This window comes from Leptinotarsa decemlineata, unplaced genomic scaffold (assembly GCF_025532065.1).
Source record: "Leptinotarsa decemlineata unplaced genomic scaffold, Ldec_3_MD MMD2_tig00026330_RagTag_RagTag, whole genome shotgun sequence".
Lineage (NCBI taxonomy): Eukaryota > Metazoa > Arthropoda > Insecta > Coleoptera > Chrysomelidae > Leptinotarsa > Leptinotarsa decemlineata.
Genome location: NW_027412690.1, coordinates 5896665 through 5911563, shown reverse-complemented (window position 1 = coordinate 5911563; position 14899 = coordinate 5896665). Strand labels below are relative to the sequence as shown.

The 14899-nt window shown below is 37.1% G+C and overlaps 1 protein-coding gene across 1 annotated transcript in view; it reads right to left on the bottom strand.

Annotated features, from left to right (window-relative positions):
* LOC111517305 (uncharacterized) overlaps positions 1 to 14899 on the bottom strand; it is a 633122-nt gene that overhangs the window by 61041 nt on the left and 557182 nt on the right. The window contains 6 exon segments of the mRNA XM_023173418.2: positions 4298 to 4342; positions 4434 to 4505; positions 4620 to 4799; positions 12469 to 12488; positions 12491 to 12521; positions 12996 to 13064. Of these exon segments, the coding sequence (XP_023029186.2) occupies positions 4298 to 4342; positions 4434 to 4505; positions 4620 to 4799; positions 12469 to 12488; positions 12491 to 12521; positions 12996 to 13064 (417 nt within the window).

The window sequence follows — 14899 nt, the reverse complement described above, 5'->3', positions numbered from 1 at the left end:
ACCCCCAATTTTTGAAGTTGCGGCGAATCATATGTGAATTTTGAAAATACTTTCATGATGCCCAAATACAAAGTTGATACAAATTTACAGCTGGTTATGTCAACTTTCTGAAATACGGGCCTAAATTGACCTAAAATAACTGGACAATCAGGTTTTGAACGAGACAAGATATGAAAGTCAGACAAAATGTTCATGATAAGTATGAGTATTGTTTCAATCGTCGCCTTTCTTTCAATAGATATTTCAAATCTCCATTTAACACTTTTTTATACTTGGAAATCAGATTGGTCGTTTATGAGAAATTGAGTATTTTTTTTTTGTTTCGAAGATCTGCAAACAAATGATATCGTAATTGAAAAAAATCTGAACTCCACTTCATTTCAAGGAATGTTCGGAATGTTCACCACTATGCATCCATGTAACACATTATTGTGAGATTTCAACAGTGTGCGGAACCACAACACGTGTTTCTCTGAAAACACGTGTTGTGGTTAACAGTGGCATACGGTGATTGTACTCTAAGTCAAAAAAATGTTAACAAGTGGTACAAGATTAACAGAATCAATGTTGATATGCTGGGGCGTCCAGCACATTGTTGTTGAAATGACGTCAACGGCGATCCAAAATTGCTTGAAAGGGTCATAACTGATGACAAATCATGGGTATATGGTTACGTCATCAAAACCAAAGTCAAATTGACCCAATGGAAGAGCTCAGGAAAGCTAAGACCAAAAATAGCACGCCAAGTTCGATCAAATGTCAAGGTTTTGCCTACTGCCTTCTTCGATTACCGTGAAGTAATGCACCAGGAGTTCCCGGCACATGACACATGGTCATAAGGTCAATAGGAAGTATTGTCTTGAAGTTATGCGCCGCTTGCAATAGAAGTAATTTAATGCAGAGTGCAACAGACTGTTGGTTGACACTGGAAGTCACAGCATTCTGGAAATGACCTCTGACTGTATGCCTCCAACTGTCAATTACGAACTGCCTTATAAAGTACTGTTCCCGAGTAGAGAGAACTGGATCCTCCGGGAGAAGGAAATATTAAGAGCAGATAGTTGTTGGTTCACAGATGGATCAAAAACACCTTCCGGTTCTGGTGCAGGGGTTCTGGTGCAGGTTTTGCCTACTGTCTTCTTCGATTACCGTGGAGTAATGCACCAGGAGTTCCCGGCACATGACACATGCTCATAAGGTCAATAGGAAGTATTGTCTTGAAGTTATGCGCCGCTTGCAATAGAAGTAATTTAATGCAGAGTGCAACAGACTGTTGGTTGACACTGGAAGTCACAACATTCTGGAAATGACCTCTGACTGTATGCCTCCAACTGTCAATTACGAACTGCCTTATAAAGTACTGTTCCCGAGTAGAGAGAACTGGATCCTCCGGGAGAAGGAAATATTAAGAGCAGATAGTTGTTGGTTCACAGATGAATCAAAAACACCTTCCGGTTCTGGTGCAGGGGTTCTGGTGCAGGTGTTTTAGTCGTCTGCCTAGGAACTTATGCGACTGTATTTCAAGCGGACATTCTCGGACAGTCAAGCGGCGTTGGTAGCTCTTGGCTCCTACCGAGCAACGTCTAAATTGGTAGCAAATTGCCAAAAAGGACTCTCCTCGATAGGAAGACTTAACAGATTGTCTCTGGTCTGGATTCCTGGCCATACTGGACTGGAAGGCAATGAGGCTGCTGAGCACCTTGCAAAGGAGGGTGCTGCAAGTAACTTCATCGGAGCAGAACCTCTCATTGGCATCGCTTTAGGCTTTGCCAAACAAACATTGAACACCTGGATGGCAAGAAGATTCCAGGATTGGCTCAGTCCAAGACGTTCATTCACCCTTCGAAGCTTGATACCAAACAGTTGTTGGACTACAGTATGATGTTTAACAGGCCTTGAATCATCATATGCAGAGACTTGGACTATCGGAAGACAATGTGTGTCGCCTCTGTTTGAAGAATGATGAAACAGCAGAGCATATACTTTGTGCCTGCCCCTCTAGGGAACGAATCAGGTTTTTAGAGTCCGGCAGAGACGTACTCTCACCATCTGACCTGAGGATCACTCACCATACAAACTAATCGGCTTCGTTAAGAAGCTGGGTTTATTTGGGCGAGTGTGAATAGGTGTGAGCCACAATAAACCCTTGCGGGTTGCAGTGGAGGGTCGAATAGACCCTCTCACTTTAGACTTAACCTAACTTTATAGAAGCAATACAAAGAAAACGTACGGTATTGTATGATAAAAATTATTGGCTTTCGCATCACTATAACGCACCTACTCACTCGTCATTGCTTGTTCGTAATGTTTTGGCAAGAAACAATACCATAATTAAACCTCAGCCACCGTATTCACCACATTTAATCCCCTGTGACTTTTTCCTTTTCCAATATTGAAAACACTCATGAAAGGAAGGCGTTTTGCGACTATTGAGGAGACTGAAACCAAATTGTTGAGAGATATCATACCAAAAAGTGCTTATCAGAACTGTTTCCAAGATTGGAAAAAACGCTGGCACAAGTGTATTGTATCTGAGGAGGACTACTATGAAGGGGACAAAATATAAATTGATGAATATATGAATATTTTATGTGGAAAATAAAATTTTACCCCACTTTCTGAACAAAATAGCGTATAATGCAATACAAAGTGAAATCGATGGCCCCTACCAATGGAGTATCATTTAACCTCTCATCACATCCTCGTATCACATTGAAGATTTAAGAGGTGGATCTTTCCTTTTCGAGTAGATGGAAGTGACAAGGTTGAAAATATTCGAGAAAGATTCTTCATTCAAAATTGATTTCAACATTTTCCACGACCAACACTATCACATACAACTTATTCATTACTTTGTTCTCATCCTCATAGCAGGCGAATAAAATTGATGTCATCAAAGAAATATTAATTAAACGAAATATTTTCCTCAGACTGCATTATTGCATTATTGATATGAGTTAAATCAGTTGAAGCAAATTTCAGATGAATTCATCTTTAAGAAGTATCCAATTCGAATTAACTCGATGGTATTAGCCATGTACTTCTCATTAGTTCTACTAGGAGGCCCGACTTCAGTACCAATTACCAAATCGAAATCATTTTACATCTCTACAGCGTTCAATGAAAAAAACGAAAATAATGAGGGGTTATTATTGAGGTTAGTACTCTACTGAATGTACGGTTAGTAATAATTGTTTATTGTGATAATTAGTAAAATAAAACATGTATGAATTTTGTGTTGCCAGAGAGCAGCCAATGATGATGGAATTTCACCCATCAAAAACAAGATAATGTTGACAAAGTATTAACAACCATGAAGAGCCATAATATTTCAGTGAACCAACGAAGTAAATCATCTAAAGGAGTAATTCGTTCAGGACAGTTTCAACTCTCTACACTGTAGGTAAATGGACTGTTACCTATCAGAAAACAACTTCTTCCCTGGCTAATACCACGAAGGGCGTGCAGGATTCTTCACTGAAGTTATTCCTGCATATGCGATAAGAAGTCGGAACTAATTGTTCCTTTAGATGATTTGATTTATAGCCACTCCTCAAGTATGCCCACTGACAATATGTGAAAAGTTTTTTTTTCTTACACGGGGAATTGGGCAAATTTCGGTTATGCGGTTGGATACCTCGTTCACAGGCAGATGGGGCGATGAAAAACCTGTTGTTTGTAGTCCGCTTCAGCCTAGTTCAAAGAATGATTCTCGAAGGAATTCGATTTTCAATTATATCAAAAATGATGGACTTTATATTGATGATAGACACTACCTGGCACCGACGAGTGCCAAACAGCCCGAAACCGGTCTGCAAGTGTGTTCCAATAATTGAAAATCTATTGCGGCAGTTGTTTCGCCAACAAGGCAAGTTAAAATGGCTCATTAATATTCGAGAACAGACTAAGGAGACTGAGATAATTGGGAGGAGATAATAATGAAGAAAACTTTTTTCAAAAGTAACTTCTATCCTCTGGAATGTAATGAACATCGTTCAATTATTTTTTGCAAACACAATCTGATTTTTCTATGGAATATACATTTGCCACTGGTTATTACTCCTTCTGAAATTGGGATACAAAATGTCTTCAGGTTGAAACTAACTGATGTTCAGGAATTTTGATGCAATGATTGATGGACAGTCTAATGAAAATTGATATGAGGGAGAATATTCATCAGAAATGTAGAAAATATACCCTATTTTTCTAAAATAAGTATGAGGAGTTAGTCTACCAATTATTTTTTCTAAAGGTCTACAAGCGATATCAAATCCCAGACACCATTCGAAGAACTTACTCGAGGACCAACTTTTCCTGTAGTGCCGTTTCTACCCGGAAGCCCCTGTAGTGAAAAAAAAAAAAAAGAAAATGAGGAATAATAGAAAATGTCATCCGCGTGGATATTCAATGTATTGAATTAATGAAAATCTCACAGGCAAACCCATATGTCCTGGCAATCCCGGATATCCCGAAACACCTTTGATTCCCATTGGACCTCTTTCACCCTAAAAGCAATGAGCAATGAAGAAATGGTTGAAATGAATTATGATGAAAACTGAATGATAAAACTAAAACGAGGTAGTTTTTTGTTTCAAAAGTTATGGAAAATGCTTTCTTACCTTTGGGCCAGTCAGACCGTCAATTCCTGGTGGTCCTATGGGTCCCATAGGGCCTGGTTCCCCTCGGTCTCCAGCTGGACCAGGTTCCCCAGGCATGCCTTGTCTTCCGTCATGGCCAGGCATGCCCTCAGGTCCTGGCGGTCCTGGTGGACCTGGAGGTCCTGGCTCTCCAGGTTCGCCCTAGAGATAATGCAATAAAGGTAAATAGGAGGAAATATGATGTTACATTCAGTACATATTTACAGTTGCAGGAATTTATTGGTTTGTCGATATTTTTTATTCAGTTAACTAGTTTAGTGATCCAATAATTTTTCTAAAAAATGGTTAGTTGGGTAACAGGATTAGTTTTTTCTCAAAAAAACAATTGCTTTCTTGCCAACGTTTCAAATTCAATTAAATTCTTTTTTAGAGCTCGAAAAGTAGTTTTTTCAACACGAAACAATTACTTTTCGAACTCTGAAAAAGAATTGAATTGAATTTGAAAAGTCACCAAGAAAAACATTGTTTTGCTAAGAAAAAACTAATATTGTTACTCAACCAATCTTTTTTTAGATATATTTTTTATGTTGATTAGATGGAAAATTTATAAATGTATGAATGATCCTGACATATAGGCTTTTTTCATTTTGGGCAACCATTTGGCACATATCAAAATATTCATTACTGATATTTTTCATTTCATACGTATCTTCATTGTGAGTAATTATGTTCATTTCATTATTATTTTGAAAATAGACCATTAAAATCAAAAGATATTTCTCAATATCGGTCTTTCATAATCTGGAAAATAGAAAAAGCTGAATCAATAAAGAAAAACAGAAAAGTCAACTCCGAAAAGTCACTGCGTGATATAAACCTCTGAAGAGTTCAATTATTCAATAACTTGTCATTTTCATTGCAATTCTTGTAATTAGCTTTCTTTAGATGGTTGATGTTTCGGAAATATATTCCTTTTCATTTTCGAAACTCAAAAAAAATCCGCTCTTGAACAACGTTTCAATTGGAAACATGCTGTTTTTTCAAATAGAAGTCATAATTTAATATAATGAAGGGAAAAGTTTGCTCTTTATTACGATTCAGTAGATTCTCTATGATTCATTCATTTTTATTTTTCGGATAGTGAAAAACTTTATATTCAGAAAATAGTGAAAAATAGTTCTATAATAGGATTTGTGAATCCAGAATCAGAATCAATTGTATTGAACGATTGGAACTGTTTGTGGCTTCTCTCTACTATTCTTTTCCACAATTATATAGTTTCTACGACCAGTTCAAGAAATTATATACTTTATGCTATGATAATTTCAATTTTCTAGGAAACCTAAACATATGTGGACTGTTGAAAAAATGAGGTGAATGTTCAAGTTCAAGGGCTACGTATCTGTGTCTGTAGAGTAGGGTGGGTGAGTGTAGGCCCATAGCACTTAGAGTATATGTGACCCATTGTACATTTCCCCGAGGAGTTGTCCTCTTAGGGTCCTAGGATATCGTCCATCTTGTCCTTTCCAGGAAGGTGGACACGTCAATGGGAGACACCTCCTTTGTATCGGCAGGTATAGGCCAAGACTCGCCGAACACACACTCTCTTATCGACCATAACTCCGAGCACTCGTATAGGACATGCCTGACAGTCTCATCTTCCTGTTCAAACATCCTGCATAGAGGTGTGTCCACTAGCCCCATATTATGGAGGTGTTTTCTCAGTTGACAATGGCCAGTTAGAAATTCTCTTTAGGGATTGATCATGGTTGTGACGTTTGACTAGTTACGCAATTGTCGAAGTCATTAGGCCGTTGGTGCCACTGAGTCCTAAAATTCTTAGTCCAGCCGCTTCCTTGGCTGGACTAAGTCGGCAATGCGATTACCTCCACTCCTGTTGTGCACTTTAACCCACCTCAGGATAAGAGATAAGAGATCTGTCCACCTTCCTGGAAAGGACAGGATGGACGATGACCTAGGAGGACAACTCCTTGGAAAGATGTACAATGGGTCACATGTGGCCTACACTCACTACAGACTACATTGACGGGGGCAAAATAGAAATTGATGAATAAATCAATATTTTTAGAAGAAAATGAAAATTCACCTTAATTTTTGAACAGATTAATGCATTTTTCAAGTCAATCTCGATTTTTTGGGATGAAAATTGTATTCGAATTAGTCAGACTCAGAGACTATACCGTTGTAACATTTTCATAAAAAATTATGTTACGGTTCAAAAAGAACAAAAACTCCCTCAGGAGATGAGAATAGAACCAATAAAATAATTAAATTACTTTCTAAACAGCAACGCAATGCTCTTATATACTTAGGTATGGAATTAAAAACATCCAAGAGTGGTTTGATGGTGTGGAAAGTGTAATGATATTGATATTTTTTCAATACACTCCCTATTCTCATCACGAAGTTTTTCACATAGACTTAGACTGCCTATATGGAATTTATCAATAGTTTTCAGTTGCCTACCTTTCAGTAGATTTTTTGAAATATCACTCACTTCTGAAATCATACATTCTCTACGGAAGCATTGTTTTACACACGCCATCAAAAGCTACTTTTTATCAAAAACATGCAACATTCAAAATTATAATATTTCGACTTCTTGTAATACATAATTATATTGGTAGTAACGGAAAAATACATGACAAAAAAACAATGAAAAGTAAAATGAATCTGATACTGTAAGTCTACCAAGTTTGCTCAATAATGGAATCAATAACGCAATTTATATTTCGTACAAGTTTTCCATTAATGGAAAATAAGTGACTCGAACTGCTTCCATATATAATCATCTGCCGAGTTACACTAAAGAGATTAATATTGATACCAATTAGTACAGAAACATTATTAAAAAAATTTTGAGTAGTAGACCCTATTACAGTTTGACTGAGTTCTATACCGATCACTTATAACTTAGCATGTTTTATGTGTATGAATGTTTCAACCATTGTTTGTGGTTTTTTATTCAGTGTTTTTGTACATAAGTTTACGTTATATTTTATCTATATTTTTATATTCATAGAACATTCATGTATTCTTTTATATTTGTTCACTAACTTTGTCAACAAGATTTTTTCTTTGAACAATAAAGTATATATAATGTAAAAATAATGTAATCGTTTTCTGAAAGCTACTTACACCGTGCCAATTCCTCCAGCGTGAAATAAAGGTAAGAACAAGATATTTTTCGAGTTATGAGCTCAAGCTTGATACCAACAAAAAACTAACACTTCTGACCACTTTTCATATATTGAGGAATGATTATCTGTCGTTGAGCTGTTAGATTCAACTGTACGACTCATTTCTTCAACAAACATCCACATTATTGACTTACAAATTGATTTCTCTCGAAAGTAACCAGCAAATGTCAATCAAAATGATTCCCTCAACCCTTAACTTAGAAAGTGATTCGTTCTCACATCTACTTTGCACTCAAAGAATCATCATGATATAGTAGCAGCCCCTACAGCTTCTGGAAAGGGTGATGTTCAAGAGCGACTTCTAGTGGTGCATTCGCTATTTCAGCTTCCAACTTCAGATTTTATTGAAGAATGATGTTCATAAATGGAGAGATAGTTATAGGTCGACATGTAATATTGATTAAACTAAAGAGAGATTGGCTACAGATACAGAAGTTGCTGGATGAGATCAAGCTGACAAAGCCTATGAAGAGAGGTTAATGTTTAATATGTCTAATTTCAATGAATATTACTTGAGTTCAATTCCAACACCATCAAGAGAAATATTGAACTTCCTCTTGAAGATGATCACTTGGAGATTGAAACACGTGTCGAGGCGTTGAAATAACAGTTTGGTGTTGGGAAAAAACTCCAGTAATATTAATTACTACACCAAAGGTTTCAAACAGTGCACCACAAATGTCTAATTTTACGTGTAAAATTCCCATTCATTATTTCTCGACACAGTCATCTAAATTGGAATACAGTCATCAATGGAATACAGTACTTTCACTGAACATGAAAAATCTGAAATTTTTTTTTGAGAAAGCTGTCTTGTTATCTAATTAATTATGCTGAATTCGACCGATGGCATGGGTTATGCCATCCCAAAAGGAGTTGATAATAATTGCCGTTGACAGTGGTGATCTGGCCAACATCGTTCATCCGAAAATGGGCCTCATCGCTGAAGATGAGTTCTCGATGATATTTGGGGTCAGTTGCCTACTACTTTAGAGACAATTCATCGAATACACGTCGTTGTCTATGGTCGCTTGCCTTTAGTACCTGAGGCGTTGAATTTTGTACGGGTGCAGGCCCAGCCGCGACGCAAAATTCGCCAACACTGATTCACTATTTAAAAATTAGGGCAGGTTTTGAAAAATACAGGATTAAGATGTTGATGAAAATATTTCTGAAAACTGCCAGGTTAGCAAATTTGCTCTGTTTCCGTAATATGAAGAGAGATTAGTTCAATTTTTACGTAGATGCTCAATATGCGCCGACCGATTTAATTTGTCATCCATAACAATTCCAAGTAGTTCAACTTCTGAATTGTTGGCAATCGTATTCTTTAAATGATGAACTGTTTGTAACTTTGATGTAGTCATGAATATTACTGGAGATTTTTACCAACACAAAACCGTTATTTCAACACCTTGACATGTGCTTCGATCACCAAGTGATCACCAATAATATTCAAATAGTTTCATTGAGTTTCCTTATTGTTTTGTAATGTATGTAGAAATACATACTTTGAGAACAGTCTGACAACATTGCAAAATTAATATACTCCATAGTCTCGATGTGAACACATACTCTTCTAACCTGTGACAATAAATAACCTTATAGAAAAGTATCACCCTCTTGATTTAATAAGGACCAATTTCTTATCAAAACAAAGAACATTGAAGGTTTCATTGTGAATTATAGGATAAGCTCAGACATCTCACTGCCATCGAATGTACTGGCATTGTTGGACGATTGTTTGGAAATATATTCTTGTTAGGTGACAACTAGTAAGATTATTGAAAATATCGTGCACTGGAGAACTAAGTATTGCAAACCAGAAATTATTTTGTTTGTATTACTTCAAATGTCATTGAGCTTTTCCCCTATTCGTATCACTGTGAATGGTGATACTTTCAAATTATCTGCAGTATTTATTTCATTTCCGAAATATTAATGTTGTCATTTTCCTTTCAATGCTATTTTTCTGTTTCAATGTTTTACTCAATATCCTGTGCGTATTGTATTTCTATAGTTTTAAATTGCATTGACATTTTTAACTAATCCTATGTATGAATGATCAAAACGAAGTCCTCCTTATAAATATTTGCACTATTGATCTTTCACGTTATGCAATATTTCAAGCCTGCCAACTATATACCGTACACTGCCATGTGCAACACCCAAAAAGTATGTGGTGAAATAATTTACGAGTGTAATTAAACCAAAGCTGCGATGTCAAATTAAGGCTGGGGTGTGTACAAGTTATGGTACAGCACCGAATGTTACCAGATATTTTCATACGCAATAAAAACAAAAAAGCAATTTGTTTGTGCATATAACGCAATTTTCCTGTGTCTGTTTGTTCCATCGAACAAATTGCCTGAAATAACAGTATATTTAGCTTCGAAAAATGAAAGTTTATCTCTCTGTTCCAGGTGATGTTGCATAATTTTGAGAGCAGATGGCTCAAGTCTGATTCTGATGTTTGTGTGTTACATTCACTATCGGATAGTGATATTGAGGATGATCATCTAATTATTGAATATAAGTAACTGTATCTGTAGAGAAGGGAGAGTGAGTGTAGGCCAACAGCACTTAGGCCACATGTGACCTACTGTACATCCTCCCGAGGAGTTGTCCTCCTGGGTCATCGACCATCCTGTCCCTTCCAGGAAGGTGGACAGGTCACTAGGAGACATCACCTTTATGCCTGACAGTTTCATCTTCCTGTTCAGACATCCTGCATTGAGGTGTGTCCACTAGCCTCATATTGCAGAGGTGTTTCCAGAGTTGACAGTGGCCAGTCCGAAATCCTAGTGTTAAGCGTAGATTTTTCCTGGTCATCGCCAGAGATTTATTTGGCGCCAGCATCCCAGGATCGCCTAAGGTAATCCTGGCAAAATTGCATACTTTGATTCCATCACATGTCTTTAGGGATTGAGCATGGGTATAACGTTTGACTAGTTCCGCAATTGTCGAAGTCATCAGGCCGTAGGTGCTACTGGGTCATAAAATTCTTAGTGCAGCCTATTCCTTGGCTGAAGAGTCGGCAATGCGATTACCTTTACTCCTCTCGTGCCTCCAATATAAGTAATTTTTGTGACAGTACCAACGTTTCAGTTGATACGTCAAGAAGGGTACTTCGACCTCGCCACTGAAGATGACTGCCGCAGTTATAGTTGAAACGTTTGGAGATTGTAACGAAAGGACATCACGACGAAATCAGGACACCAACCAAAACATTGACTACAGCAGTGAAAGCCTACATTCTTATATTGAGTGATATTTGTCTGGGGTTTGAAGTTTTTCACCAAATGTTATAACAATTGTTTGAATCTTTCTACATTTTTCCAGGAGTAGGTAGGTAGATGTACTTTTGACCCTTCATTTCAACTTGCGAAAGTTTATACTTGTGGTTTTAGTGACTGGATTTTCATTTCATTAGGCATGACTGTAACTCTGTTATCCTGCTGAAGAATAATCCACTTCAAGGTTCATACACCATGGTATATTTTCCTTTACATAGTCTGGACTTCGACTAACTTGTTCAGATAGGTAAGCAATACATATTTGTGGCTTAGGAAGTACCATTTGCACATATTAGCCAAAATACACCATCTCAATTCTTTCAGATAACCAGGAGGTTCAGCTCAAGAGTAGTACCTGTGGATCATTTATTTTTATGATTGATTCGGCCATTACTTGTTGAAGATCCATAGTCATTTTCCATCCTTATAGATATATATTTCATCCTTACATGTCTCCAATTGTTTTGTGATTCGAGTGATTTTTTTACATGTGATTCATTTTATATATAAAAGTCTCGGATGTTCTTATGATTGTTATAATGATTATTTTAATCTATTTTATTTATACCACATATGATTAATTTTATATCTACTTACACGTCTACAAAGTTTTTGAATGTTCTGTGTATATTTATTTCACCCTTTCCTTTTGTTAACCTTATACTCATTATTAGTTTTAGTATCTGAAGTTATGAAAATTTATTTACACCACGCACAAGCAACACCTGTTGCTTCTATGGGTTTCCCAATGTTTATTTGCAAAATGTATAGCCTTGTTATGCTTGCTGTTTTTCTTTTTGTGTAAATAAACGATGATGATGATTTCATGAACTACACGTAATTCACAACGAAAACGCTACTGTGTTAGCGAAACATGTCGCGATATTGCATATAATTGCATCTATAAATCAGTTAGACCTGATTATATATTAGCTTCAGCTATTCAGGGTTTCTTTACACTGATATGGACGAATCATTGTTTGAGTTTGAGTGTTTTCTGACTTGATTAGGATAAGTTTAGTTTCTCTCCTGTTGCAGATTCTGCTTCTGCTGCTCAATGGTTTTTGCTGGTTCCGTTTTGTTGCAATTCAAAAATCAAGTATTAATTCACAACTGGATTTTCACTTTCAATCTCCTCTTCCAATTGTATGTGGTGACATAACTATATTTTCAAGGAACAATTAAAAAAAAACAATTTCGAGAGATATGCATTGGAGACATCAATTTTCTATAGAGATGATGATCACTGAATCGACTATCCTATTGTATCTTTTGTTAACTTGCTTGTATGAAAATATCTGTCATTTATCGTGTGAGGATGAAATGTGTGATTGCCAAATAAAAAAAACTCACTTTCAATGTGATAATTGTTTCCCGGAAATGTTATGGCCCCTTTCTTGTAGCCCCTAGAAACGATACTAACAGTGAATTCAGCTCTACAACATAACAAAAACAAAATGTGAAGATGACAGTAAAAAAGTTGCTGCAGTTCCACCCATAGCCATGCTGAAAAATACTGAAAAACTAAGATACGTAAAACATTGAAGAATAATGAGGTCCAATATCTTGCAAAATTATTCACTTAAATAGTTCTTAGTTTTATGGAAGTCAGCAGGAGTTCCAAAAATTGTCTTCATCAAGTAGATACAGAGAATGCTGAAGATATATGACAGTTATTTTTGATTTTTAATGAAAATTGGGCAATAAAAATCATTTTTGAGTAAAAAACCAGTTGAAAATCAAAAATTCATAAACCCATGAATGATTAAGTAAACTATTGGACCTGATTATGTGGCAAAATCAGTAAACAACACCAAAAGACATCCTCCTAATAGGCTACTAGGGAAAACAGCAAAAAATGCTGTCAAGTGTCCCCTCACCTTGACAGCTACAATTTCGGCATACCCCAAGGTTCCTCCACGTAACGTTGTTACCGACCTTTTCAAGCCCTGGAAAAATGTTTGTGAGAGATTTATGTGCTTTGTTTTCGTACCATCGATTATGATTAGTTTACTAAGAAATACACCATGCAGTAATTAAAAATTTCATCAGTTACAATGAGAAGTTACTCACTCTATGATATTGGCTTTTGCTTCCATTGAGGCGCATTAAGCCAACTATGAGAAGTTACTTCATAGCGAAAATTAGTGTTAACGAGAAAAAGTTTCTTATAGAATGTTGTGAACCAAAGTACCCCATGATTACTATGAGATTTTTAGAAATACTACATTCTCGTATACTCTGAAATTTTCTCCAGCTATTTTAATATCAAATATGCAATATGATATTTTCAACGATAATGAGAACAACTTTTTCGATTCTGATAATGTTGCGGAACAACATTTTTTCTGTACTGTATTCTATGATCATTTTTTTAAATCAGTATAATCGAATAGTCTGGCTGAAAAATTCTTTCGGACGTATTGACATTTTTGATTCCGGTTTACTCTATTTATAGGTGTATTTTACTTGTATTTGACCCGTCTAATACCATGAAAAAAAGTTCTTACTGCACTAAATACTCTATGGAAATTTATTATAAACATTATTATTATTTTTAAACCTAAGTTTACGCTGATCAGGCTCTATCTCCCGAAGTCCGGACACATCCAGGAGGGCACACCAGCATTATCAACCAACCACCACTCCCCAGATCGTGGGGTAAGTGATCATTGGATCCGAGAACCATGTGCCCTGAGCGAGCGCAGTGACAGAATGACAGCCTTCTGCATGTGTTCAGCTAGGATTTCTGCCGTAGTGCGGCAAGCCGGCACGATTCGAGAAGAGAGAAGGCATCATTTCACCAAGGACTACAATATTCATATCAACCATCGTGACATCGTCTCTTTTGAAGACGATGTCGTCTGGTTCAAAGAGACAACCTTGATGTTTCATCTATTTTTCCTTCTCTTTTCGGACGATATTCGTCACGCCAGGAGCTGAAAACTTCTCGACAAATATAGTCTTGCTCTGGCGGACAAGAAGGACTACATCAGGTTAGCTTGTATGAGCCTAAGGGTGGTGGACGTGTAGTTTCAATAAATTCGACAGTTCTCGTTCCCTACAACGTATTTAATATCTCCCGGAGCGTAGGGCAACACCGGTGTCTCGTCAATACCGTAAAAGTGCTGTAAGTGATAATGGAGCATTCTTAGGGCCGCATTTCGTCGACGGATATAGGCTAAGAGCGCATATGCAGGACATGCTGACAGCAAGTGCATTAGGACCTCAGACGCCTCGCGTCAGGCCCTGCACCTTGTATCAGAAACCTCTATACCCATCACGAGACTTCAGCCCATCCAACTTGAGAAAAGCAAAGGTCAGGCGCTTTGATAAGCCATAATCTTCAATGTTGTTGAAGAATACATCATGCACTGGCTTATGCTCGTGTATCTGCAGGAGTGAAGTGGTCTGCGGTTTTTAAGAGAGCCCTTTGCTGAACGGGTTCTAGAGAGTTCTGATCACTTCAAGTCACGGACCATGCAGAGAAAGGGATACTATCTCCTGACGACTTGACAGGCTCCATCCAGTACCATTCTGTGATGTAGACACTCCAAACACTCCATGGCTTCCCTGTTGTTGAGGGAATTACAACCGTGGAACGGACAATATGGAATGCAAACTCCTATGGAGGTGCAAGTCGAGTTGATACACCTTCAACTGAGTCCCTTTCACTACTTCAAATGAGTAGAGTTAGATTGGAACAGGAAGCATATTAGTTGCAGCAACATTGATCTTTCCTGACAGTTCCGATGACCAGAGCTGTCGGAGTTTATGCTGATAA